The sequence below is a fragment of the Eleutherodactylus coqui genome, chromosome 2 (assembly GCF_035609145.1).
Source record: "Eleutherodactylus coqui strain aEleCoq1 chromosome 2, aEleCoq1.hap1, whole genome shotgun sequence".
Lineage (NCBI taxonomy): Eukaryota > Metazoa > Chordata > Amphibia > Anura > Eleutherodactylidae > Eleutherodactylus > Eleutherodactylus coqui.
In genome coordinates, this window is record NC_089838.1 from 311,657,626 (window position 1) to 311,684,508 (window position 26,883).

A 26,883-nucleotide genomic window follows, 5' to 3' on the forward strand; every position below is an offset into this window, starting at 1 on the left:
TTAGGGTCAATTCAGAGTTTTCATCTCTCTGCATCGTTTTTGAAGGAGAGAAGCTGAAATAAAACTGAAAAAAATGGATCGTTCTTTTCTTTATTGATTTCAATGGGTTTTAGTAAATGGAAAGGCCTCAGTGTGCTTCTGTTCCATGAGCTTTCCGTTTTTTATAACGGTAAAATAGCGCTGTCTGCTGTGTTATTTTTCCATCCAAAAAAAGGAAACCTGGCAGAATAGAAGCAAAATGAAGCTTTCCTTTTTTTTTTTTGAAACCCTATTGAAATCAATTGGGAAAAAACGGATGTGTTTTTTTCCGTTTTATTCCAGTTTCTATTTCCAAAATGGAGCAGGAAGATGGAAACCCTGAACTGACCCTAACGCCGATGTGAAAGCAGCCTTACAATGTGAACCTGGCTAATAATGTAACATGGTTTCATGTTTGAGATTCAAGTCAAATAGCGCATATGTACATAAGTGATAAATGCAATAAGCCCCTGTTTGGGTTTTCTAATCTTCTCTATTGCTACAACTTTATCACATGTTACAGAACCCACTTGATGCTTAATAAAATGTCTTGCTGCATTAGAGATACTTCTCTGTCGCGACCTATTGATGTCATTTCTAGGCAAATATTATTGATGATCTGTCCTCAGGAGAAGTCATTAATAGTACATCAGCTGGGGTCTACTGCTCAGGACCACGGCCAATCAGCTGATCGGGGGCCTGCTGTCAGTGCCACAACACATTGGGTATGGAGTGGAAGCAGATGACTCTGAGTCTTGCATAGTGGCCAGCTCTGGTAATTGCAGGCACAGCTGTCATTGATTTTAATGGAACTCCAGCCTGCAATTACGAGCACTGGCCACTACACAGTGGTCGGAGGTAACTTCTTCTACTCCATACCCCTGTGTGTTGTGGTGCTGATTGGCTGCTGTTCCAAGTGGTGGACCCCAGCTGATCAACTTAACCCCAGCTGATGACTAAAGACAGATCATCAATAGTATTTGCCTGAAAAACCGCCTTAAATATATAATACAGTATTAAAAGAGTTGAACTGGAGTAGAAAAAACATGGCTGCTTTCTACAACAAGGATATAGTCACTCCACCTTCTTGTTGTTGAGTTCATGTTGTGTGAATCGTGTGCGTCTAGTTCACATCACCGTCTCCAATGGAAAGGTAAGCAATACAACTTATGGAAAAGTTGCAGGAAGGTGCAGGAAAATCATCTGTGGGTGGATTTCCACTTTAAGCATTTGTGTTGTCTAGAATGATAAATGTTTTTGAGAAGTGGAAGCAGGTGAAACTTGAATTTCCTATCTTATCCTCTCAATTGATACTTTGGATAACATCTTTGGATCTTGTTCAGATGACATTATATCATGGTGTGCCGCGCTATCAGGGTGTTTATTTACACCTTGAATTGCTTTACAATGGCTTGTGTTAAGATAAGAGAACAATAGATTTTTAATGGATTAAGATGAGATATATTATAGTATTTATCATGAATAATTTATCATGTATGACTACACAGGGCGAGAAAGGACCTGTGGGGGGAGCTGGTCAGGATGGTGCACAGGGAAGCGTTGGACCACCAGGACCTGCTGGTCCAGCTGGACCTGCTGGGGATGATGGAGATAAGGTATATTCTGGCTTGTTGCACAACTTTGTCAACTAGTTTTCAACATGGTTTGCACAAGGTGAATAGTAACAGGAATGTTCTTCTCTACTTTTAGGGAGAAATGGGCAGCCCTGGACAGAAAGGAAGTAAAGGTGATAAGGGAGATAACGTAAGTATAAGCACTGCTCGGATATCAGTCTGTCCAGTTTGAAAGCGAATCAGTTTCATCTGCTTTGATACAAATGAAAGTCACAACAGGAGTGGAGGAGAGGAAACAGCAAGACACCCCAAAAAGTGACTGGAGACAATTCCTCTCTCCTTACTGGTGCTCCTCTAGTTCTGCATTGTGCTGGTGTCCTTGTCACTACCGGTACAAGGCGCTACCTGTAGCCCAATCAGGTTGTACAGGTAGTCCTGCTCCTCCAGGATGGTACATCCATACGCGCGGGCACAGGAAGGGTTACTGTGTCTCCAGCACAAGAGCATGGAGCCGATACCAGGACACGGCCGTTACATGAGGAGAGCTGGAGGGGCCATAGCAGGGCATCAACTAGCATCAGGACTGGAGGAACAGGAGGAGCCACCAGGGCCCAACACAATGTCCTCTAGCAGGCTACTGGTCTGCATGTTTGTGACCAAACTGTCATGCAAACTCTATGAGGGTGGCATGAGGGTCCGACATCCTGTAGTGGGACCTTTCCTCACAGCCCAGCACCACACAGCTTAATTGGCATCCACCAGAGGCATTGATTTTCTGGGTAATTTGGAATCTAACCCTTCAGTTGGGTGATGATTTTCTTTTCCATTGACCGTTGATACGCCATCTTGTTCTTAACGAATTGCACAACTTGTATCAGTAAAGAATGTCAACATGAATGTTTAATTCCTCGAAATCTGATTTAAATATTTGTTTAATTTTTTTGAGCAGTACATATATATGTTTATATTGACTGCAGATGATATATATATAATCTATATATCATCCAGACATTATGTAAACCTGACTCTTTATATGCTCTGTTTTATAGGGACCTCCGGGACCCATTGGTGTCCAAGGTCCAATAGGACACCCTGGTCAAGCAGTAAGTAGAAAATCCTCTTATTCTCAAATAGGCACGTTATTCGTAATTCAGTTCCTACAACAGAATCCAAACTGAGCTTATAAGCTTCTTCAAACATAAATGGCAAGTAATGAAGAGTCATTTATCACCATATTGTTTCCCATAGGGCCAAGATGGAGAACCCGGGCGTAGAGGTCAATTAGGAATGCAAGGACAAAAGGGAGATGAAGGTCAAAGAGGGTTCCCTGGTGCAGCTGGTCCAGCAGGTCTGCAGGTAAGTTACTGTAATTCTTTACAATTTATGTCCCTTGAAAAGTAACTGTGCGCAGTTTGTTTGGCATGGATTAGGTGCATGGTCGAGGGTACATACCACAGACGCCAACCAGGCAGTTGCTATGGGGACCGTGGAGCGAGGGGAACAAGCCCTACTTGTTACTAAACCTCTTTTATACTTAGTGACAAATTATATCCTGTAGAAGCATATTGATCTGTTAGAGGGTAGGACCCATTATTAGCCTAAACCAAGAATCATATCAAACATGGCCCACAACTATGGATTGCACCAGAGTCCATTGATAACAATGGACATCCATATTCTATATGCAATGCTTCATTCTCCATGCAAAAAGACATCCCCTGTCACCACTATCAGGACCTATTCAAACCTTTTTAATGTATCTTATTTTTAAATGGTCATCTCCATAAGGGCCATTAAAGAAAATGATTTATGGCATAGACTATGTTTGAATTTCAGTATAATATAAGAATTGTCTCTTTATAGGGTATGCCTGGACCTCCAGGAGAGAAAGGAGAAATTGGACATGTTGGACCAATGGTACATGCGTTAAAGTAAACAGATTCAATAAAGTGGTCTTGCGAGCCAACAAAAGTTTAACAGAAATTTTTCACTGCAGGGTCCCCCTGGAAGCATGGGTCCAAGAGGTCCTATGGGACCCAGCGGTGGTGACGTAAGTACCTTTAAGCCTCTTAGAAAAAACTAAACTAAACTATTCCAGCCCTGACCATTTTGTTTTCATTTTTCAGGGTACCCCAGGAAATTCAGGTGCCTTGGGACAGCCAGGAGCTGTGGGGGAAAAGGTGGGTTGGAGTTTATCATTGGAACAATCTTTGGATTGTTGAGTTCAGTCTGTGAAAAATATCTTAAGATGCAATATGCCAAAGGTTGATAGTTGGTATGATGATTCTCACCCGAAATGGATTGTCTAAGCCACAAGTGGTTTGGCCATGGCTAGCCTGGAGTCTAAGGAATCTCTCCATGCTTCACTCTTATATACATCAAGGACATATGGACTTTTCTGGTTGGATTCCCAGGTTGGAGTCCCTAGAATAGTTAATTGAACATAGAAAGGAGCCTTCACCAGGACAATGGTCAGGATGGGACGGTCCTAGAGATGAGACATGAGCATAGTCAGGAGACAGCAAGGAGTCAAAGCTAAGATTAAAACAAAAAGTACTAGCTGAAGAATTCCAATAGCAAGGCTGAAGTGTTATCCAACAAGGTTAAGGTCAAGATCAAGATCAGGGTCAATCAGGAATCGACCAGTATCAGTATGTACAAGAATAAGAGTGAGGCAAATCTTCAGGAAAGGCATGGTAGACCAATTTCCTTTAAAATAGGTCGCCAGGGCTTGACGTCATCAGCGGGTACTGGTTGCCCTGCCACCACTAGTTGTGCATTAGAGGTCAGATCCAGCAGGATCATGGCCAAACACTGGGATTCATCATAGGCACTGAACATTTTTGTTCTGTCTTTACAGTTGATTGTTCTAGATCATTTCAACTAATGCCCCTTTTACGACTGCTCCTGTGCATTTAAACACCAGTAGCATCGCTCAGTGAATGGAAGCCCAGTGGGCCGGGGATTGTTCTAGTCTGCCCTACTCCATTCACAGTATACAGGCAATCGTTCATAGATGAACGACCGTCTGTTTAAACTGCATGATGGAACGACAGACAAACAATGATTTTATGCTGTACATGAAAGATACGATCAGCAATTGGTCTTTCACTGCATGCGTTCACACAGCACAATTATCGTGGAAACTACCTGATCTAATGAGCAATTTGCACAATAATCGTGTTGTGTACAAGGAGCTTAACTGACCAGTTGTTTAGAAATATAGGGTGAATCATCCTACATGTTATCTAACGAGTGATACTGCTTTTACAGGGAGAGCCTGGAGAAGCTGGAGATCCAGGAGAGCCGGGAGAACCAGGTCCCCCTGTAAGTAATGAAGAAGATAGTTCATGGATTCCTCCATAGAACTTCACCAGTGGCTGGCTGGGTCCATAATATAATAGTCATCCTTACAATCTGTTGTCTATACAGTTGGTTCACTCATTAGCTGGTCACACTTTAGCATCATCCTTGCCCATCAGTCCAGTCTACTGTTCTCATCATGACTATTATTAGTATAATAACAAGCTATTTCTTGGATGACCTATTTCTGCACATACCATAATCACCAATATCAGTGTAACCCAGGCGTAAGTGCATTTCGGCCGTGCAAATACGCTGCATGTGTGCACGGCAGAATTATTCTTACACCCATGTGAATCTGTCCTTATAGTAAAAACTGTAGTTATTTCTAGTGACGTCATATACAACATCTCAAGAATTATTTATTAGATGTTGTGACTCTACAGACACTGATGTTTTTTCCAGGGAGGCAAAGGTGATGTTGGTGAAAAGGGAGAATCAGGACTATCGGGTGCAGGCGGTCCACCTGGAAAGAAGGGACGTCCAGGAGAAGATGGACCAAAAGGAAACTTGGTGAGATGCCCCAAAGAGCCATACACTAATTTTGACGGTATTGTAAGAGAACATGGGGTGGTCATCATGAAGACCTTGATTGGTCAACCTGGTGTGCCTTACAGAATTCTCTTGGACTAGACCAGTAACCACCCAAATCTTTCAAAGTTACTCAATATATAGTTTGTGTAATTGCAATGGTCCTAGAAACTGGTTCAACCTAGAAGTGTTGGATTGCGTACATGAAATCTTAAATTCGGCCATGATTTTGCTGGTGTTCAGTGTCCTGTAGGTCTTGAATTTATGGAAATATTTCATTGTAGGGTCCCATTGGTTTTCCTGGAGACCCAGGACCACGGGGAGAACCTGGAATCACAGTAAGAACATATGGAATGTCTTTTAAGTATAAATGTGTAGGAATGTATATTTTGACTAATATTGATCTTATTTACAGGGAGTTGATGGCGTACCAGGAGAAAAGGGTGATGGTGGAGAGCCTGGTAATCCTGTAAGTATGGTGCACATTGAATCAGGATTGATTTTTAAGAAATAGAACGCCATAAATTTTTTTATTCCATTATTTTGATGTGAGTCTTTATTCATGAGAAAGACTCAATCTAAGGCTTGCTGCCCATGGACGCAGCGGGATACGTCCGCGGTTTTACGCTGCGGGAATCCTGCGGGGATAAACAGAAAGTCCCCGTTGACGATCGGGGAAAAACTTGCATTTTTTTGTGGCCATCATTAATAATATATTAATAGAGACCTCCCACGGAGGTAAATTAGAACATGTCGCAATTTTTTTCCCGCGGCAGAATCCCACACGTGAAGACTGAGCTATTAGGTTCAATAGAAACTAATAGCTTATTCCGTTGCGGATTTACGCTGGAGAACGCTGCAGAAATCCATCCGTGGGAATTAGCCTTAAAGCCCTCAACAGAAAAGCATATTGTACTCATGTTTAATGGTCCATATTTTGGTTGCAACATCTGGACACCCTGTGGGGCTACTCAATCAAACCTATGGCACCACAAGGATCTATAGTGTTGTAGGTTTGGTTCAGCAGCACCATTGGGGACCAAGGGTTACATCCAGAATATAGACTGTTAAACCCGGGTACAACATGCTCTTCTGAATGATGCAAAAAAGTCACCATATTATAGACTGATGAACAAGGCATCCACTAGAACACATGCTGTCTCATTTCAGTACGCTGTCACTCACAAGGACAGTAATGTCTTTCACTGCATAATAGCCATTTAATAATTACCGTATTGCCAATTAATGCAAATCATTTACATTTGTTTGAAGTTATTGTCCTTCATCATAATGTAATAGGAACTAATGAAACCTCTCTAAAAGACCATCGCTTTAAGAAGACCACCCCCTTATCGAGAGGGCAATAAGTGCAGTACATTACATTAAGCCACACCTTTAAACCCATCAAATCCCAACTCCCCTTTGTGCCTTCACTAAGTAATATTGCCCCTTTAGGGCACCTTCCCCTGTTGTAACAAAATTGCAGCTTTAAAACAAGGCACAGTACATAAATACAGCCCCAGGACCAAGCCCTTAGTATACATACAGCCCCAGAACCAACTTCATAATATTAATACAGCAGCAGAACCATGACATGGTGCCCCTGTCAATTCAAAATGGCACTGTGCTCCTTTATAAGGATATGCCACTGTGCCTCCTAATAAAAACGTGTCACCGTGCCCCCTTTGTAAATTGTACCACCATGCCACCTTTTGATGTGAGTCATGATCACTCTTTGTAAGTTGATCCACCCACCCACTATGCCCCCTTTGTAAATTTTCCCAGCCTTTCCCCTTTGTAAATTCTGCCACGCTGCCACTTGATTAAAATATATATAAATAGCTCCACAATGTAATAAAAACTTCACTCACCTTTGTACGTTCTTGCATGGCGGAACCATCTCGTGGCCACAGCCTTGGCCTCTTCTCCCCTGCATCTTGCAGAATGATGCAGGTGTCACAATGTTGTCATTGTGCTGCCTCCATCTCTGCAGTGACCCGTAAGTACCGCTGGTGCATTCAGTTATATATGAGTCTTAAAGATGTGGATACAGTTGTTATCAGGAACCAGAAACCCTCCTTGGATGTGCCTATGCCCAGACCAGATTTCATGTGACAGATTTCCAGTTCCACCATATATGGTCATCTTCGTTGAGAAGACCACCTCTCTAGTAGACCCATTTTTATTGCAACTTTGGGTCGTTGACCTATAGTATTCACTGTATTTGAAAGTTTATGTTACATTCTCATACTTTACTCACTCCAGGGACCACCTGGAACACAAGGAGAGCCTGGACCAAGTGGTGCACCAGGTAGAAGGGTAAGTGTCTCTAGTGTTGGTATTGCCATCATCTGCTAGAATATGCTGGATTTACATGCACTTTTATTTTTTTTAAGGGCTCAACTGGACAAGCAGGCAAGGAAGGCCGAGAGGGTGAAAAGGGAGCTAAGGTATGAATAGAACATACAAAAAAAGTAATTACACAAAGTAGCATTAACTGATATATTGATTGATTTGTACATGTTTACTAGGGAGAGCCTGGAACTGAAGGCCTTCCTGGAAAGTCTGGACCAGTGGGACCACAGGGGTCACCAGGGAGGCCGGGATCAGTGGGTATGAGAGGCATTCCTGGACCTGGGGTGAGTGGTCACCGAAAATATTTTGCAGCTAATATTCTTCCCTAACTTGAATGCATTTAATTCCTTGCGCTCTTTTTTCACTAGGGCGAACCAGGATTATTGGGGCCACCCGGTCAAGTAGGACCTCCTGGGCCTTTGGTAAGAACAGGAATGTTGAGGGGCAATTACACATAGAAATGACATAATTTTTTTCTCCCACACATCTGTTGTTGTTTGCACCTACATATGGAAGTAGTAGGGATCAACAATCCCTATGCAATATTGAAATAGCTTCTTTATTGACATAAAATATACAATTTCCCCAATTTATTGGTTGTTGAAGTCATTTTTTGCTGTAAGATTTATGCTTGGAAACTGAAAAGATTTTTTTCTCTATAGGGTCCGGCTGGTCTGCCTGGCCTTAAAGGTGATCCAGGATTTAAAGGTGATAAGGTAAGGTTCATTCTTTATACTGTGGAAATCTACAATTTAGGTTAAAGGGAGGCTCTGCTTTGTGCACCCTCATTCTCCTAACAGTGTCCCCCTCATTCTCCTAAAAGTGTCTTAAATCCCCATTGATCAACTATAATCTGTAGGGGAATCTGACGGCAAGTGCCCAGTAGCATGACTCCATGGAGAAATTAAAGAGATTGCTCAGGGAGGGGAAATACTCAGTCCAGCAGTGTTGGAACCCCCACTTCTAGCCTGCTTCCAACACCACGACATGTGGTACGGCCCTTCCATTTCCTGTGATGCAATTTAAGGGGGCTTCCCATTTGGCTCGTTTCAATAACTAAGCCAGCCCCCTTTTCTGTTGCAGCCAATGCAGAGAAGGGGGCTGGTTTAGTTATTGAAATGAGCCAAACAGCCAGTCCCCCTGCAATGACATCATGAGCAATCGAAGTGACATACCGCATCACCACGTGTCAAATTGGCCTAAAAGTGGAGGTTCCAACACTGCCGGTAAATATATTCCCTCCCTGAACATCCACTTTAAAAGGGTTTTCCCATTACATAAATTGCATCACACCCTCTACGGCCTTCCTGGTTGCTTCTGATTAGGACATGTGACTGCTGCAGAAGGTCACTGCTGTGGCCAGCAGTTGGCTGCAGCAGTCACATGTCCTGGTCAGCAGCAACCAGGAAGGCCGTAGAGGGTGTGATGCAATTTATAACTAGTGGGAAAACCCATTTAAGTAATACACTGTACCCATTGAAATCACGTCCTCCAGTGCGAGAAATGTTGTTTGTAGCTGAGCTGCATTCTGAACAAACGCTGGGAGACCAGAATGGATGACGATCCCGCTTAACTAAGAATTCCCTAATAACATAGTAACATAGCATGTAAGGCCAAAAAAATCCCTATGTCCATCCAGTTCAGCCTATTACCCCCCAATGCTGATCCAGAGGAAGGCAAAAAACTTCAATGAGGTAGAAGCCAATTTTCCCAATTAAACGGAAAAAAATCCTTCCTGATTCCAATCTGGCAATCAGAATAATCCCCGGATCACCGACCCTTCTGAAGTAACTAGTGACTATAAAATGTAATATTGTAATGTTCAAGAAAGGCATCCAGCCCCTCTTACACTCTTCTAGTGAGTTCTCCATCACCACGTCCTCAGGCAGAGTTCCATAGTCTCACTGCTCTTACAGTAAAGAACCCTCTTCGGTGTTGGTGATGAAACTTTCGTTCTTCTAGATGTAGAGGGCGCCCCCTTGTTACAATCTTGGGTATAAACAGATGATGGAGAGATCTCTGCATTGTCCCCAGATATATTTATAGATAGTTATTAGGTCGCCCCTCAGCCATCTTTTTTCTAAATAACCCCAATTTTGATGACCTCTCTGGGTATTGTAGTCCAGCCATTCTGTTTATTACTTTAGTTGCCGCCTTTGTAACCACTCAAGCTCTGATATGTCCTTCTTGAGTGTTTGAAAAATCAGTTGCCTGAACCAGAAGACCCTTTTGACACGGTTTAATTACTTCAGGGCCATTCTGGACTTATTGGACTAATAGGACCTCCAGGAGAAATGGGAGAGAAAGGAGACAGAGGACCAGCAGGAGTCCAAGGTGTACAAGGACCCAAAGGAGATCCAGTAAGTGTTACTCCATAATACTACCAGTTTCCTAGCCAGCTGTTTGAGATATTATAATGACAACCTCTTCTTCTATTAAGGGTGTGGTGGGTCCTGCTGGAACAATTGGACCTCCTGGGCCCACTGGCATTTCGGTAATTACCCTGTCATTTTTGTATTTATGTTTTTAATGACATAAACATTGACAGAACCCATTATATGTAAAAAAGGGTCCATTGGTTGTTAATTAGAGCCGTAATGTGACGGATTTGACATAGCGTCACAGCTTCCGTTATAAATAGAACCTATGAAGATAAAGTCCTTGAATGTATTAAGTCAATATAGTTGTAATAACTAGGTTGATATACAATTATATTAGTAACTCTTGAAATGTTTTACAGGGACCTCTAGGGCAAAAGGGATCCAAAGGTGCCCCGGTAAGTTGTAAAAAATGATAGAATACAGGATAGTGGATCAGAGATAATGAACGTAAGGTTGAGTTTGGGCAAGAGTATTTTTTGCCGTAAGGATTGGATTTCCTTGCACTTTTTTGATCTATTCTATTTGATGTGGTTGTCTGTATCTCATGGATAGGTGATAAAAGTCTATCTTAGTACAAATCCTTTAAACCCCAATGAGACAGGACCCCATTCCCATCCACAGCAAGTTTTGGTCAATGGTTGTGGTAAAATCGCGGGTTATTTTAGCAATTGAGCAACCTCAGTGTTCCTCTAGGGAAAAGTTGTGGGGCAATTGCAACAATTTCGCCAAATCGTCTGCAGCTTCCCAATAGGGAATCACTGAAACTGTTTGCATGAGCCAAAGTCACTGTGGATCCCCAGTCTTAACTTGGAAATGGAAATATTTACAAGCCTAGATCACACAGCACAGCTTTGTGAGAAGGACTATAAAGCACTACTCAAGGACACTGTTATTAGCTAAAATCTATTTTTTATCAAGTCGGTTGGTAGAAGGATAATGGCTAGAGATGAGCGAACACCAAAATGTTCGGGTGCTCGTTATTCGGAACGAACTTCCCGCGATGCTCGAGGGTTCGTTTCGAACAACGAACCCCATTGAAGTCAATGGGCGACCAGAGCATTTTTGTATTTCGCCGATGCTCGCTAAGGTTTTCATGTGTGAAAATCTGGGCAATTCAAGAAAGTGATGGGAATGACACAGAAACGGATAGGGCAGGCGAGGGGCTACATGTTGGGCTGCATCTCAAGTTCACAGGTCCCACTATTAAGCCACAATACCGGCAAGAGTGGGCCCCCCCCCCTCCCAACAACTTTTACTTCTGAAAAGCCCTCATTAGCATGGCATACCTTTGCTAAGCACCACACTAGCTACAACAAAGCACAATCACTGCCTGGATGACACTCCGCTGCCACTTCTCCTGGGTTACATGCTGACCAACCGCCCCCCCTCCCCCCCACAGCGCACACCAAAGTGTCCCTGCGCAGCCTTCAGCTGCCCTCATGCCACGCCACACTCATGTCTATTTAGAAGTGCGTCTGCCATGAGGAGGAACCGCAGGCACACACTGCAGAGGGTTGGCACGGCTAGGCAGCGACCCTCTTTAAAAGTGGCGGGGCGATAGCCCACAATGCTGTACAGAAGCAATGAGAAATAGAATCCTGTGCCACCGCCATCAGGAGCTGCACACGTAGGCATAGCAATGGGGAACCTATGTGTCACACACTATTCATTCTGTCAAGGTGTCTGCATGCCCCAGTTAGACCGGGCTTTTTAATTCATAGACACAGGCAGGTACAACTCCCTATTGTGAAGTCCCTGTGGACCGACAGCATGGGTGGGTGCCAGGAAGCCACCGGCGGTACATAGAAATATCCCATTGCATTGCCCAACACAGCTGAGGTAGTAATGTCGTGCGTAATACAGGTGGGCTTCGGCCAACACTGCATGCCCCAGTCAGACTGGGGTTCTTTACAAGTGTACAGATGTATTAAAAACTCTGTGTGCACCTACAGCATGGGTGGCTCCCTGGAACCCACCGGCGGTACACAAAAATATCCCATTGCATTGCCCAACACAGCTGAGGTAGTAATGTCGTGCATAATGCAGGTGGGCTTCGGCCCACACTGCATGCCCCAGTCAGACTGGGGTTCTTTAGAAGTGGACACATGTAGGTTAAACTCCCTGTGGACCCACAGCATGGGTGGGTGCCAGGAAGCCACCGGCGGTACATAGAAATATCCCATTGCATTGCCCAACACAGCTGAGGTAGTAATGTCGTGCGTAATACAGGTGGGCTTCGGCCCACACTGCATGCCCCAGTCAGACTGGGGTTCTTTACAAGTGTACAGATGTATTAAAAACTCCGTGTGCACCTACAGCATGGGTGGCTCCCTGGAACCCACCGGCGGTACACAAAAATATCCCATTGCATTGCCCAACACAGCTGAGGTAACGTCAGCTGGAATGCAGGTGGGCTAAAAATTAATTTGATTACACTGTAGGCGAGGGCCCACAAAAATTGCTGTATCAACAGTACTAATGTACATCCCAAAAATTGGCCATGGCCAGCCAAGAGGGCAGGTGAAACCCATTAATCGCTTTGGTTAATGTGGCTTAAGTGGTAACTAGGCCTGGAGGCAGCCCAGTGTAACGAAAAATTGGTTCAAGTTACAGTTCCAACGCTTTTAAGCGCATTGAAACTTATAAAAATTGTTCAGAAAAATTATTTGAGTGAGCCTTGTGGCCCTAAGAAAAATTGCCCGTTCAGCGTGATTACGTGAGGTTTCAGGAGGAGGAGCAGGAGGAGGAGGAGGAATATTAGACACAGATTGATGAAGCAGAAATGTCCCCGTTTTGGATGGTGAGAGAGAACGTAGCTTCCATCCGCGGGTGCAGCCTACGTATTGATTACGTATCGCTGCTGTCCGCTGGTGGAGAACAGAAGTCTGGGGAAATCCAGCCTTTGTTCATCTTGATGAGTGTTAGCCTGTCGGCACTGTCGGTTGACAAGCGGCTACGCTTATCTGTGATGATTCCCCCAGCCGCACTAAACACCCTCTCCGACAAGACGCTAGCCGCAGGACAAGCAAGCACCTCCAGGGCATACAGCGCTAGTTCAGGCCACGTGTCCAGCTTCGACACCCAGTAGTTGTAGGGGGCAGAGGCGTCACCAAGGATGGTCGTGCGATCCGCTACGTACTCCCTCACCATCCTTATACAGTGCTCCCGCCGACTCAGCCGTGACTGGGGAGCGGTGACACAGTCTTGGTGGGGAGCCATAAAGCTGGCCAGGCCCTTAAAGACTGTTGCACTGCCTGGGATGTACATGCTGCTCGATCTACGCACATCCCCTGCTACCTTGCCCTCGGTACTGCGCCTTCTGCCACTAGCGCTGTCGGCTGGGAATTTTACCATCAGCTTGTCCGCAAGGGTCCTGTGGTATAGCAACACTCTCGAACCCCTTTCCTCTTCGGGAATCAGAGTGGGCAGGTTCTCCTTATACCGTGGATCGAGCAGTGTGTACACCCAGTAATCCGTCGTGGCCAGAATGCGTGCAACGCGAGGGTCACGAGAAAGGCATCCTAACATGAAGTCAGCCATGTGTGCCAGGGTACCTGTACGCAACACATGGCTGTCTTCACTAGGAAGATCACTTTCAGGATCCTCCTCCTCCTCCTCCTCCTCCTCCTCAGGCCATACACGCTGAAAGGATGACAGGCAATCAGCCGGTGTACCGTCAGCAGCGGCCCAAGCTGTCTCTTCCCCCTCCTCCTCATCCTCCTCATGCTCCTCCTCCTCCTCCTGTACGCGCTGAGAAATAGACAGGACGGTGCCCTGACTATCCAGCGACATACTGTCTTCCCCCGGCTCTGTTTCCGAGCGCAAAGCAGCTGCCTTTATGGTTTGCAGGGAATTTCTCAAGATGCATAGCAGAGGAATGGTGACGCTAATGATTGTAGCATCGCCGCTCACCACCTGGGTAGACTCCTCAAAATTACCAAGGACATGGCAGATGTCTGCCAACCAGGCCCACTCTTCTGAAAGGAATTGAGGAGGCTGACTCTCACTGCGCCGCCCATGTTGGAGTTGGTATTCGACTATAGCTCTACGTTGTTCATAGAGCCTGGCCAACATGTGGAGCGTAGAGTTCCACCGTGTGGGCACGTCGCACAGCAGTCGGTGCACTGGCAGCTTAAAGTGATGTTGCAGGGTGCGCAGGGTGGCAGCGTCCGTGTGGGACTTGCGAAAATGTGCGCAGAGCCGGCGCGCCTTTACGAGCAGGTCTGACAAGCGTGGGTAGCTTTTCAGAAAGCGCTGAACCACCAAATTAAAGACGTGGGCCAGGCATGGCACGTGCGTGAGGCTGCCGAGCTGCAGAGCCGCCACCAGGTTACGGCCGTTGTCACACACGACCATGCCCGGTTGGAGGCTCAGCGGCGCAAGCCAGCGGTCGGTCTGCTGTGTCAGACCCTGCAGCAGTTCGTGGGCCGTGTGCCTCTTATCGCCTAAGCTGAGTAGTTTCAGCACGGCCTGCTGACGCTTGCCCACCGCTGTGCTGCCACACCGCGCGACACCGACTGCTGGCGACATGCTGCTGCTAACACATCTTGATTGCGAGACAGAGGAGGAGGAGGAGGAGGAGGAGGGTGCTTTAGTGGAGGAAGCATACACCTCCGCAGATACCACCACCGAGCTGGGGCCCGCAATTCTGGGGGTGGGTAGGACATGAGCGGTCCCAGGCTCTGACTCTGTCCCAGCCTCCACTAAATTCACCCAATGTGCCGTCAGGGAGATGTAGTGGCCCTGCCCGCCTGTGCTTGTCCACGTGTCCGTAGTTAAGTGGACCGTGGCAGTAACCGCGTTGGTGAGGGCGCGTACAATGTTGCGGGAGACGTGGTCGTGCAGGACTGGGACGGCACATCGGGAAAAGTAGTGGCGACTGGGAACTGAGTAGCGCGGGGCCGCCGCCTCCATGATACTTTTGAAGGACTCCGTTTCCACAACCCTATACGGCAGCATCTCAAGGCTGATGAATTTTGCTATGCGGACGGTTAACGTTTGAGCGTGCGGGTGCGTGGCGGCGTACTTGCGCTTGCGCTCCAACAGTTGCGCAAGCGACGGCTGGACGGTGCGCTGAACTACACTGCTGGATGGGGCCGAGGACAGCGGAGGTGAGGGTGTGGGTGCAGGCCAGGAGACGGTAGTGCCTGTGTCCTGAGAGGGGGGTTGCATCTCAGTGGCAGGTTGGGGCACAGGGGGAGAGGCAGGGGTGCAAACCGGAGGCGCTGAACGGCCTTCGTCCCACCTTGCGGGGTGCTTGGCCATCATATGTCTGCGCATGGTGGTGGTGGTGAGGCTGTTGGTGTTGGCTCCCCGGCTGAGCTTTGCGCGACAAAGGTTGCACACCACTGTTCGTCGGTCGTCAGGCGTCTCTGTGAAAAACTGCCAGACCTTAGAGCACCTCGGCCTCTGCAGGGTGGCATGGCGCGAGGGGGCGCTTTGGGAAACACTTGGTGGATTATTCGGTCTGGCCCTGCCTCTACCCCTGGCCACCGCACTGCCTCTTGCAACCTGCCCTGCTGATGCCCTTGACTCCCCCTCTGAAGACCTGTCCTCCTGAGTAAGCGTTGCACACCAGGTGGGGTCAGTCACCTCATCGTCCTGCTGCTCTTCCTCCGAATCCTCTGTGCGCTGCTCCCTCGGACTTACTGCCCTTACTACTACCTCACTGCAAGACAACTGTGTCTGATCGTCATCGTCCTCCTCACCCACAGAAAGTTGTTGAGACAGTTGGCGGAAGTCCCCAGCCTCTTCCCCCGGACCCCGGGAACTTTCGAATGGTTGGGCATCAGTGACGATAAACTCCTCTGGTGGGAGAGGAACCGCTGCTGCCCAATCTAAGCAGGGGCCCGAGAACAGTTCCTGGGAGTGTTCCCGCTCCTGAGCAGGTGTTATTGTAGTGGAGTGAGGAGGCTGGGAGGAAGGAGGAGCAGCAGACAGAGGATTCGGATTGGCAGCAGTGGACGGCGCAGAACTGCGGGTAGACGATAGGTTGCTCGAAGCACTTTCTGCCATCCAGGACAGGACCTGCTCACACTGCTCATTTTCTAATAACCGTCTCCCGCGTGGACCCATTAATTGGGCGATGAATGTGGGGACACCAGAAACGTGCCTCTCTCCTAATCGCGCAGCAGTCGGCTGCGACACACCTGGATCAGGAGCTTGGCCTGTGCCCACACCCTGACTTGGCCCTCCGCGTCCTCGGCCGCGTCCACGTCCTCTAGGCCTACCCCTACCCCTCAGCATGCTGTATTACCAGTGATTTGATTTCACAGGCAGCTAATAAATTGGCGCAAGACTGAAGGCCAAATATAATTTTTTCCCTTTTTTGAAAACGAAAGGCCCCACTGCCTCTAGTGAATGAATAATCTAAGTTTAATAACTGTGCTGTTTTCCTGCTAATGTGTCACAGAACGTGAGGGTAGCAGAGTTATTAACTGTGGCAGAGCAGGTATTTTTTTTCCCAATTAAGGAAAGCAAATGGCGAAGCCAGGAGTAAAACGTAGCTGGGTGCGTCTGATTTTTACAGGTTGCACACACAGCCGACACGTGTCCACCGCCCTTAGGACGGACAGAGGCAGGACAAATAGAATTATTTTCACTTGTTTTACAAGCAAAAGGCAGCACTGCGTATATTCAATGAATAATAACTGTGTTGTGGCCCTGCCTATACAATTCTTTCCCTGCAGTATCAATGGAGGGTGGAATGCTCTGCAGAGGCGATTTTGAGAAGCAAAAAAAAATGCAGCACAGCTAACAGCAGCCTGGACAGTACTGCACACGGATAAATATGGCCCTAGAAAGGACCGTTGAGGTTCTTGAAGGCTACACTCACTCCTAACACTCTCCCTGCCTATGCAGCACTTCTGTCCCTAATGCCAGGTGCAACGCTCTGCAGAGCCGATTTTGAGGGAAAAAAATTGCCACTGCTAACAGCAGCCAACACACAGCTATCAGTGGCCCTAATAAGGACCTTTGGGGGGTCTTGAAGCCTACACTAACTACCAATTCTTTCCCTACAGCAGCTCCGGTACAAACAGCACTGTCCCTCATCTAACTCACACCGCATCTGAGGCGAACCGCGGGAGGGGCCGACTTTTATACTCGGGTGACACCTGATCTCGCCAGCCACTCACTGCAGGGGGGTGGTATAGGGCTTGAACGTCACAGGGGGAAGTTGTAATGCCTTCCCTGTCTTTCAATTGGCCAAAAAAAGCGCGCTAACGTCTCAGGGAAGGAAGTGAAAGTAACCAGAACACCGCATGGTGTTCGTTACGAATAACGAACATCCCGAACACCCTAATATTCGCACGAATATCAAGCTCGGAAGAACACGTTCGCTCATCTCTAATAATGGCCCTTTTACACGGGATGATTATTATTCAGATTCCCGCGTCGCATTTAAATATATGAACAACTCAATGAGAATCTTTCAACCGTTCAGTTTCTGCTTCTTCTGAATGGAGGCGGATGGGAGGAGAATGCCCCCCGGCCCGCTCCACCTCCATTACGGCAACATTGTGAGTGATGCCAGTGATACTCGCTCCTATGTAATAGCACAGTGTTGGGAATCGTTTGCCTGACAGGTCATCCCATGTAAAAGGACCATAATTAATGTGACTAATTACTGCTAATTGATGCTCTTCTTCTCCAGGGAACAATAGGCATAAAAGGAGACACTGGGCCAGCTGGACCTCCTGGACCACCAGTAAGTAATGTGGATATTGTTTAGGATTTTCGGAAACAGAAAAACTTCATACCAAAGGCACATAAATGTTTTTAAGGCAAAGAGAAAATGGTAAAAAAACATTTTATTAGTTGTAAAACTGCCCAAAATACATTGGAAGTAATGGCAGTCTCAACCATATTATCTCTAATAGGGACGCCCAGCGTACACCATACAGCCCCTTCCCCTTGAGACATATGAAGGTAGAAGAAAGAGAAGGCGCCACTCTGAGGGGGAGCAGGCAGATGAGGGACTCGCCGATTATATGTCTGATGGCATGGAAGAAATTTATGCCACACTAGGATCCCTGAAAGTGGAGGTGGACCAGATGAGGAGGCCAGTGGGGACCCAGGACAGCCCAGCAATAACGTGCAAAGAGCTCCACATGTGTCATCCCGAATACAAGGATGGTGAGTAGTGGCAAATACTGACCTCTAATGGAGTTTGGAAATATAAAGGGGGAGGTTATATGGAGTAATAGGAGGAGATATAGGGGAGGTTATATGGAGTAATAGGAGAAGATATAGGGGAGGTTATATGGAGTAATAGGAGGAGATATAGGGGAGGTTATATGGAGTAATAGGAGGAGATATAGGGGAGGTTATATGGAGTAATAGGAGGAGATATAGGGGAGGTTATATGGAGTAATAGGAGAAGATATAGGGGAGGTTATATGGAGTAATAGGAGGATATATAGGGGAGGTTATATGGAGTAATAGGAGGAGATATAGGGGAGGTTATATGGAGTAATAGGAGGATATATAGGGGAGGTTATATGGAGTAATAGGAGGAGATATAGTAGACGTTATATCGAGTAATAGGAGATATAGGGGGATGTATAGGGGAGATTATATAGAGTTTTAGGAGGAGATAGAAGGGAGGTTATATGAAGTAACAGGAGGACATATAGGGGAGGTTATATGGAGTAACAGGAGGAGATATAGGGGAAGTTATATGGAGTAATAGGAGGAGATATACGGGGAGGTTATATAGAGTAATAGGAGATATAGGGGAAGTTATATGGAGTAACAGGAGGAGATATACGGGGAGGTTATATAGAGTAATAGGAGGGGATATAGGGGAGGTTATATGGAGTAATAGGAGGAGATATAGGGGAAGGATATATGGAGTAATAGGAGGAGATATAGGGGAGGTTATATGGAGTAATAGGAGGAGATATAGGAGAGGTTATATGAAGTAATAGGAGGAGATATAGGGGAGGTTATATGGAGTAATAGGAGGAGATATAGGAGAGGTTATATGGAATAACAGGAGGAGATATAGGGGAGGTTATATGGAGTAATAGGAGGAGATATAGGGGAGGTTATATGGAGTAATAGGAGGAGATATAGGGGAGGATATATGGAGTAATAGGAGGACATATAGGGGAGGTTATATGGAGTAATAGGAGGAGATATAGGAGAGGTTATATGGAATAACAGGAGGAGATATAGGGGAGGTTATATGGAGTAATAGGAGGAGATATAGGGGAGGTTATATGGAGTAATAGGAGGAGATATAGGGGAGGATATATGGAGTAATAGGAGGACATATAGGGGAGGTTATATGGAGTAATAGGAGGAGATATAGGAGAGGTTATATGGAATAACAGGAGGAGATATAGGGGAGGTTATATGGAGTAATAGGAGGAGATATAGAGGGAGGTTATATGGAGTAATAGGAGGAGATATAGGGGAGGATATATGGAGTAATAGGAGGAGATATAGGAGAGGTTATATGGAGTAACAGGAGGAGATATAGGAGAGGTTATATGGAGTAACAGGAGGAGATGTAGGAGGAGGTCATATGAAGTAATAGATGGAGATATAGGGGAGGTTGTATAGAGTGATAGGAGGAGGTATAGGAGAGGTTATATGGGGTAAAATGATGAGATATAGGGGGGTATATGGAGTTATAGGAGGAGATATAGGAGAGGTAATATGGAGCAATATGATCAGATATAGAGAGTGGTTATATGAGTAAGAGGAGATATAGGGGAGGTTATATGGGGTAATAGAAGGAGAAATAGGGGAGGGCATGTGTTGTAATAATAAGAATTACAGGAGATTAGTTTTGAGTATGAGTAAAGATTAGAAAATGTCCAGAAACTGTGAAAATTATGTTATTTATGGCTTTTTATGTATTTTTATCATCTTAGGTGAATACTGGATTGATCCAAACCAAGGTTGTAATAGAGATTCTTTCAAGGTCTTCTGCAATTTCACAGCTGGTGGAGAAACATGCCTGTACCCAGACAAAAAGTTTGAGTCGGTCAGTATAACCAACAATGTTTAGGAGATCTTCTCACTCTTGCACTCTTATACACTATACATGTTAGTAAAACTTGGGTATTAGGATGGTCCTGCCATTCGACCCAAGAGATAACATGGCCAGTAGGAATATAGCTGGCATCACCCATGGATGACAAATGGAACAAGAGCTTGTTATTTTTTGGTTAGCAACGGAATCTGTTAGTTGGTGGAATTGAAGTCTGTCTTATGCTGTAGATTTTTCCTTGGAGTCTTGTCCCATTGTTTTGGCAATAGGAGCAGATAATCCAGCCGACAACAAATAGTAAATGCCGGCAAAACAGAAGACCCATTTCCTCCACAGAATAGATATTCATTGGAAACAAAGATTATCCAAACGTTGTTTCCAATGAATATCTATTCTGTGGAGGAAATGGGTCTTCTGTTTTGCCGTCATTTAATATTTGTCATCCGCTGGATTATTTGCTCTTATTGTCAAAACAATGGGACAAGACGCCAACGCCCAACCTAGCTTCTCTATGAGCTATGAGGAGATGTAGCACTAGGACACTACAATGTTCTATTGAAGAGCACAATCTGACAAACAGTTCCACGTGTCCAATATCTAATTTAAGATGGATATGTTCACGCTGCTCTTGTTTTCATTGTCTCTGTCTTCAGTTTATGATCCTTGTAAATTTTAAGGGCTACAAATACCGCAAACCCAACAATCGATGAGTAATAAGAGAATTGTTCTTGTCTCACCAGGTTAAAGTTGCAGCATGGAACAAAGAAACCCCCGGGGATTGGTACAGCACTTTTAAAAGAGGAAAGAAGGTAAATTATTCCTTTGCCTATTTTTGTTTTACACAGATATCCTCTAGATTTTCCATTATACGTATTAAGTAACTTTCATACGATTCCCACAGTTCCATTACACTGATGCAGATGGTAATCCCGTCCATGTGGTACAGATGACATTCCTGAAACTACTGAGTGCCGTAGGCCGTCAAAACTTCACTTATAATTGTCAGCAGTCTGTGGGCTGGTTTGATATGTCGAAGGGAAACCATGAGCGGTCTATAAAGTTAATGGCAGACAACGAGGAGACACTCTCCTACAGTCGCACACCGGAGCTAAAAGCGTTATTTGATGGCTGTCAAGTAAGTATAGAAAGTCAAAAATATTTAGATATATATGTGTCAGTGCCTTGTTAATTATCAGGTAGATATATGTGGAAAAAATCTATATGGTGGGTATGTACTCACCTGGTGCTCAGTGGAGTTCTCTGGGTAGAGAATCCACTGGCACCCAATATCCACAATAGCCTATCAACCACCTTGGGTTCTCGATCCAGCCTCCTGGAGAGTCATTATAGGGATACAGCCCAGCCTGGGATATACAATTCAGATGTATGGCACAATCAGTGAAGGAAAAAAATCCCTGCGCGCTAGAACCCAGAGGGATCAATATTTATCACTGTGAGAAGGGAAGGCTTTCCTCCAAAACTATTCAGAAATCCGTGCGGATTTCTGAATAGTTTTGGAGGAAAGCCTTTCCTTCTCACAGTGATGAATACTGATCCCTCTGGGTTCTGGAGTGCAGGGATTTTTTTCCTTCACTGATTGTGCCATAAATCCAAGTCAAAAATATTGGTATTGCAGGATCAGAAATTTCCTTGCCTATATAGTTAAGTCTAAACAGATTTACTTCTCGGGAGTTTTGTTATTGCAAACCCCATCATACACAACATAAAATACTATCAAAGTATTGTGAACATCCATGTACCAAGGTACATAAGTAAGGACCTTCTTATAGCAATGCTATGCGTATTACCTAAAGAAGACTCAGTAAGGGTTTGAAAGAACAAATAAAAATGACTTTAATATTTTAAACTCTCTTGGACATCATTGGTTTGGAGAATTTAACCCCTTAAAGCCCATGGTGTTTTAGTTCTAAAGGCCTTTTTTAGGGATTTTACCCATGTGGTGGTTTTACTGTCATATTTTTTTCTCTTCAGCTACCAATATTATTTTGGCTGTGTTTTTTTTCCGTGACATACAGGGCTATTTTTTATATATATTTTTTCACTGACTTTTTTCTCCGTTTTTTAGTTTTATTAGGGGTAAAAACTAAAGCTAAAAAAATATATACTTTTTCTTAAATTTATAGTTATCTTTAAAATGAGTACATTATAGTAAAATAAAGTACAGGAATAGGTTCCTTATTGTGTTTGAGACCTTGATATATAATTTGTATCATCTCAGATTAGAGGGCGCATACGGCAATGGTTTTGGTTGGTGTTTTTATATATTTTTTTATTTTATTTTTTAACTTTTTTTGTAACTATTTTTCTACAGCTATGTCACCCATTACAGCATATAAGACAACCTCACGTTGTCATTCACATGCTTTTGTTTTCTTTTCATTTCACCCTTAGGAGCTCCAGTTACAGGGGAAAACATCCCCCCTGTAGCAACAGTAGTCACTAATAGAGTTAACATGGGCCTGATAGGACTCTATGGCTCTGTTGTGGCATGGGGCATCTGGCAGTCACGTGAATAGCGGAAGAAAAACTTCCGCTTTCTTTCTTCAGTACATAATGCTTATTGAGTGCTATGTAGCCTGCAAGATAGAAGGCAGAAGTGGTTAAAAAACACTTCTGCCTTCTCCTCCAGGTCCTTGGCTATTAGTCACTGCAGAGTACCTGATCTGTTCCTGCTACATTACAGGAGCAGGAGCTTTAATCCATATTTTTACTATCAGCTGGGATTAAAACCCAGGACCAACCTTGGTCCTTAAGGGTCCTTAAAATTAGCTACGCAAGTTGAAACACTAGTTTGATGATAGTCATTATATCCTTCCGAAATCAAAAGTCACTGGGTCATATTTCTTTTTACCCAACTGAAATATTTACTAGCTTCTAGTGCAGAATTTAAGAAATGTATTGTCAATGACATCAGTTAACGAAGAAGTCAAAAGTCATCGTATCTTATGTTTTATTTTCTCATTTCAGTATCGTAAGGGTGTAGAGCAAACAGTGCTTGAGATCAACACTTACAAGGTAGAACATCTACCCCTCAGGGACCTTGCCGTCATCGACTTTGGAGACAGCAGTCAGAAGTTTGGCTTTGAGTTAGGATCAGTTTGCTTTAATGGCTAAAGAAAACATGAATGACTCCCAAATCATTTTGCTCTTTCAGAAAAAGGAACTCGAGTTTAATGGCCAATGAACTAAAAAACTTCCACAGGTCATCAATGACAAAGATTCATCCATGTGGTTTTGTTAATTTTTTTTTGTTACATATTTTTGATGTGTTAACTGCAGTGGATTCTAGATATGTGTTACCAGTGAGGGCCCACCCTTATAGGGTCCTAGTACAAAGAATACGGGGGGATAATTATGGCTCAGAAGACCTGGATGGATTATGTGCCACCATAGTGGAAAACATCTGCAACACAATGGTTTATGTACAGTACTGCGGTCATCTTTAGTATACCCTCACACTACAGGGTTATCTCTTCTCAAAATCGGAAGCACTCCTGGTTTTGCACTGGAGCATAATCGTCCAATCAGGATGTTTCTTTTAATGCCCCAGTCACAGAACTCACTGCAATAAAGAAATCTGATTGTCTTCAGCCGTCATCAGTCATACACTGAATATCCTTCCAATCTAGCCTCCTTCCAATCTGACCTTAAGAATGTTATGCCATAATCTTTAACACACATTGTATATCTAATCTGAGACCCCAAATTTGCAGATGTTTAATAGGTTAGTGACATCTACCTCAAGTAAAAGAGATTGTAAGTGAGACTGACCATGTGAGGAACGGGTGTCACTAACCATATTGACATAAATCTACTGTATATTTTTGTGTATAGTTTTTGAACTCCATATTAATCTTCAAAGATGGGCTCTGTGTATTAAGGTAAAGGAAAAAAAGATTTAATTATCTTTCTTCATATCGTTCCCTACTGTTATAGAGAATTCTAATCATTACCTAAATCAGTCTTGCCTAATCCTCTTTGACCTTCATGCTAATATCAAATCTAGATGCTCCTCAAAGCCTAGCTTGATACAATAACTCTTCCATGTAATATAATGTCCGGTGAGTTCAAAGACTCTGTCCAAAACGTTTCTCTAGTCTTGATCTCTCAACTACCCTTCAACAGTATGGTGCTCCTTCAACATTGACAATGTTTGCTTTGATACATTGAGAGGTGTTTGGTATATTACAGACCTAGCAAAATTACCTGTCAACTTCTTAGTAAATTTGCACAAAAGGGGTCTTTAGGTGCTCAATCAGTTGATAGGACCTTCTTGTTTGCTAAGCTTGGTAATGATTTGGGTCAAAAAGTGATTTAATGAATATGTACAACAAAACCTCATCAAAAGATTACCCCATTGAGAAGATGACCCTTATCTAGATCCGTAGATTGACCTTCTTTGAGAAGACCATCCTCCAGAAGGACATTTTCACTCTAAATCTGGGTATTGATCTCAAAGATGTTTCAATGTATTAGGAGTCACAAACAGGGATTGCCACAGGCCATAAATACATAACTTTAGCTCAGACCAGAAGGGTCTTTGGGATGTAATAGACAAGCACCACAACAACATAACCTCAAAAGTCAACGTTGGCAATCAAGATGGAAAACAAAACGTCCAAAGATAACAAGCGAGGTAGAAGAGGATTGGGTGTTTCTCTGCCTAATATTCTGTTATTAAATTTGTATGTATTTTACTTATCTGTCCAGTAATGATTTGATTATTATCACAACTAGTAATGAACTTGTCGGAAACGTTAGCATGTACACAATACACACTACTGACAGAGGGATCATCGTTGGGCTTTAAGCCAGTGACAGTGACAAGTCAAGACTTTTTCCACAAGAATTTCAAGCGTATTGATTACCAACTTGGGAGCAACCATTTTATGCATACAGTAGCGTTCATAAGGACGATTCCCAACCAACTCAGTGGTGTCCCTTGTTTTTACCGAATTGTTGGCTGCACATTCCAAAAAAAAAATTGTGCGTTCCATAAAATGGTGAATGGGTATTCATTCTTTTACTACAATTTATTTATGAAGCAGTTTGTGAACAAATGCAATATACTGTATGTAACAAATGGAGAGACGGGACCTATAGGCAAACAAAAAACTGCTTTCAAGTTCTGTCTCCCCTTATGGTGCTCGTATATAAAACAGAACTCTAGCTTTATGTTGGAAAACTATAGCTAAAATATTCAATATAAGGAGACATTCAGGAATAAACTATGGACTCCCGCATTTCCATCCAAGAGTTTTTTTCTATGAATTTCCTCATATCTCAGGAAACCAAAAAATGCTAAACAGGCTTCCCTCAAAAAGTATATTGACTTTGTGTTAGTAACAGGGATCAATAAGTTCCATGTACTATACAAGCTGCATTTACCATCTGGTGTCCTCTGCTTCCGATCTTAGGGTGACTTGGAGAAGACCAGAGAGTGCAAACCCTTAAAAAAAACAAGATGTTATGCATGGCATAAATGTTTTAGCTATAGGTTTCCTTTAAGAAGACCTAATGACAACAATGCAACTTAAAACTGTACTTCTGTCTAAAGGACTTATCACCCTCCCATGACCATACTTGGCAACAGTCCTGCCAAAAAAAAGACCACAAAAAGTGTGGAAGATATGCAAAATCTACCCAAAAGTGGGAATTTTGTGGGCATTTCCAGGCTCATTCAAATATAGGCAAGTATGCATGAACTACATAGTCCCGTCCCACAGAAACTGGTACAGTAGTGGGGTATGCATAGACCCCTAATTATGTCACCTTGTAATTCCTGGTGGCTATGCAGAGGTAGAAGCCTTCACAACATTTGGGCTATATCAAAGACTTCTGATATTTGAAGACATAGATATTCATTGTACCCTGTCGAATTGAAACATTAGGCAGAGCATAGCTGATTGTTACTTTAATATTAAACTCATTTAGGTATTGAGGATGTAAAAATCACACTATTGCGCCCATTTGAGTAAAAAAGTGGATCCAAATTAGTGAGAGCTTCTCTTTACGTGGATGCAGGTTTTGAATTAGTTGTCACTAGGTCACATGATCTGAAAGCTAGTACTGTGACTGGCGCTGCTGCCTCTTATGGAATAGACCACAGACCACTGTTTTATCTTGTTCCGTGATTAAACATGTTGCGACTAATTACTGACCAAAAAGTACATTTTTTTGGTTGTTTATTTTTTATAAAATAAAACAAACGTTTTATATGGTGCTAGAACGATTATACCAAATCTGTATTATAAGAATAAAGGAGACTTTAAATTAAGGTTTCATGACTGCTAATGTGTGACGTGTGGTTTTTATGGGAGGATATTGATTACTACTATTGTTCAGAGCCTCCATCGCCATTCCTGTCACAAGGTGGGATCACATACTGAGGTCCTGCAGGGGAACTAAAAAAATATTATTTAAAAAAAATAAGCTCGTTGACTATAATGGGGTCTGTTCAGTGTCCATTTGGCTGTCCAGCATCTTCACCGACAAGATAGATAATGTATTACTTCGTCACGGAAATCAGTGACAGGGACTCTGAACAGAGCACTGCATGGCAATGTGAAAGAGCCTTTGTTTGTCAGGGTTGAACTGTTGGTTATTGACCCTTTCCAATCCAATTTGTATCTTGGTT

The 26,883-nt window shown here is 44.0% G+C and overlaps 1 protein-coding gene across 2 annotated transcripts in view; it reads left to right on the forward strand.

The window, feature by feature from the left end:
* The window catches only part of COL5A3 (collagen type V alpha 3 chain), a 187,783-nt gene extending 161,260 nt beyond the window's left edge, over positions 1-26,523 (forward strand). For both annotated transcript variants that reach the window (XM_066593557.1, XM_066593558.1), the window contains 25 exons: positions 1,527-1,634; positions 1,729-1,782; positions 2,642-2,695; positions 2,841-2,948; positions 3,456-3,509; positions 3,589-3,642; positions 3,719-3,772; positions 4,866-4,919; positions 5,361-5,468; positions 5,771-5,824; positions 5,902-5,955; positions 7,752-7,805; positions 7,883-7,936; positions 8,018-8,125; positions 8,210-8,263; positions 8,504-8,557; positions 10,094-10,201; positions 10,282-10,335; positions 10,582-10,617; positions 17,877-17,930; positions 18,103-18,358; positions 20,107-20,219; positions 20,966-21,034; positions 21,127-21,360; positions 23,214-26,523. In XM_066593557.1, the coding sequence (XP_066449654.1) occupies positions 1,527-1,634; positions 1,729-1,782; positions 2,642-2,695; positions 2,841-2,948; positions 3,456-3,509; positions 3,589-3,642; positions 3,719-3,772; positions 4,866-4,919; positions 5,361-5,468; positions 5,771-5,824; positions 5,902-5,955; positions 7,752-7,805; positions 7,883-7,936; positions 8,018-8,125; positions 8,210-8,263; positions 8,504-8,557; positions 10,094-10,201; positions 10,282-10,335; positions 10,582-10,617; positions 17,877-17,930; positions 18,103-18,358; positions 20,107-20,219; positions 20,966-21,034; positions 21,127-21,360; positions 23,214-23,360 (2,151 nt within the window). In that variant the 3' untranslated portion in view covers positions 23,361-26,523. The remainder of the gene's footprint in view (positions 1-1,526; positions 1,635-1,728; positions 1,783-2,641; positions 2,696-2,840; positions 2,949-3,455; positions 3,510-3,588; positions 3,643-3,718; positions 3,773-4,865; positions 4,920-5,360; positions 5,469-5,770; positions 5,825-5,901; positions 5,956-7,751; positions 7,806-7,882; positions 7,937-8,017; positions 8,126-8,209; positions 8,264-8,503; positions 8,558-10,093; positions 10,202-10,281; positions 10,336-10,581; positions 10,618-17,876; positions 17,931-18,102; positions 18,359-20,106; positions 20,220-20,965; positions 21,035-21,126; positions 21,361-23,213) is intronic.
* The last annotated feature ends 360 nt before the right edge of the window (positions 26,524-26,883 follow it).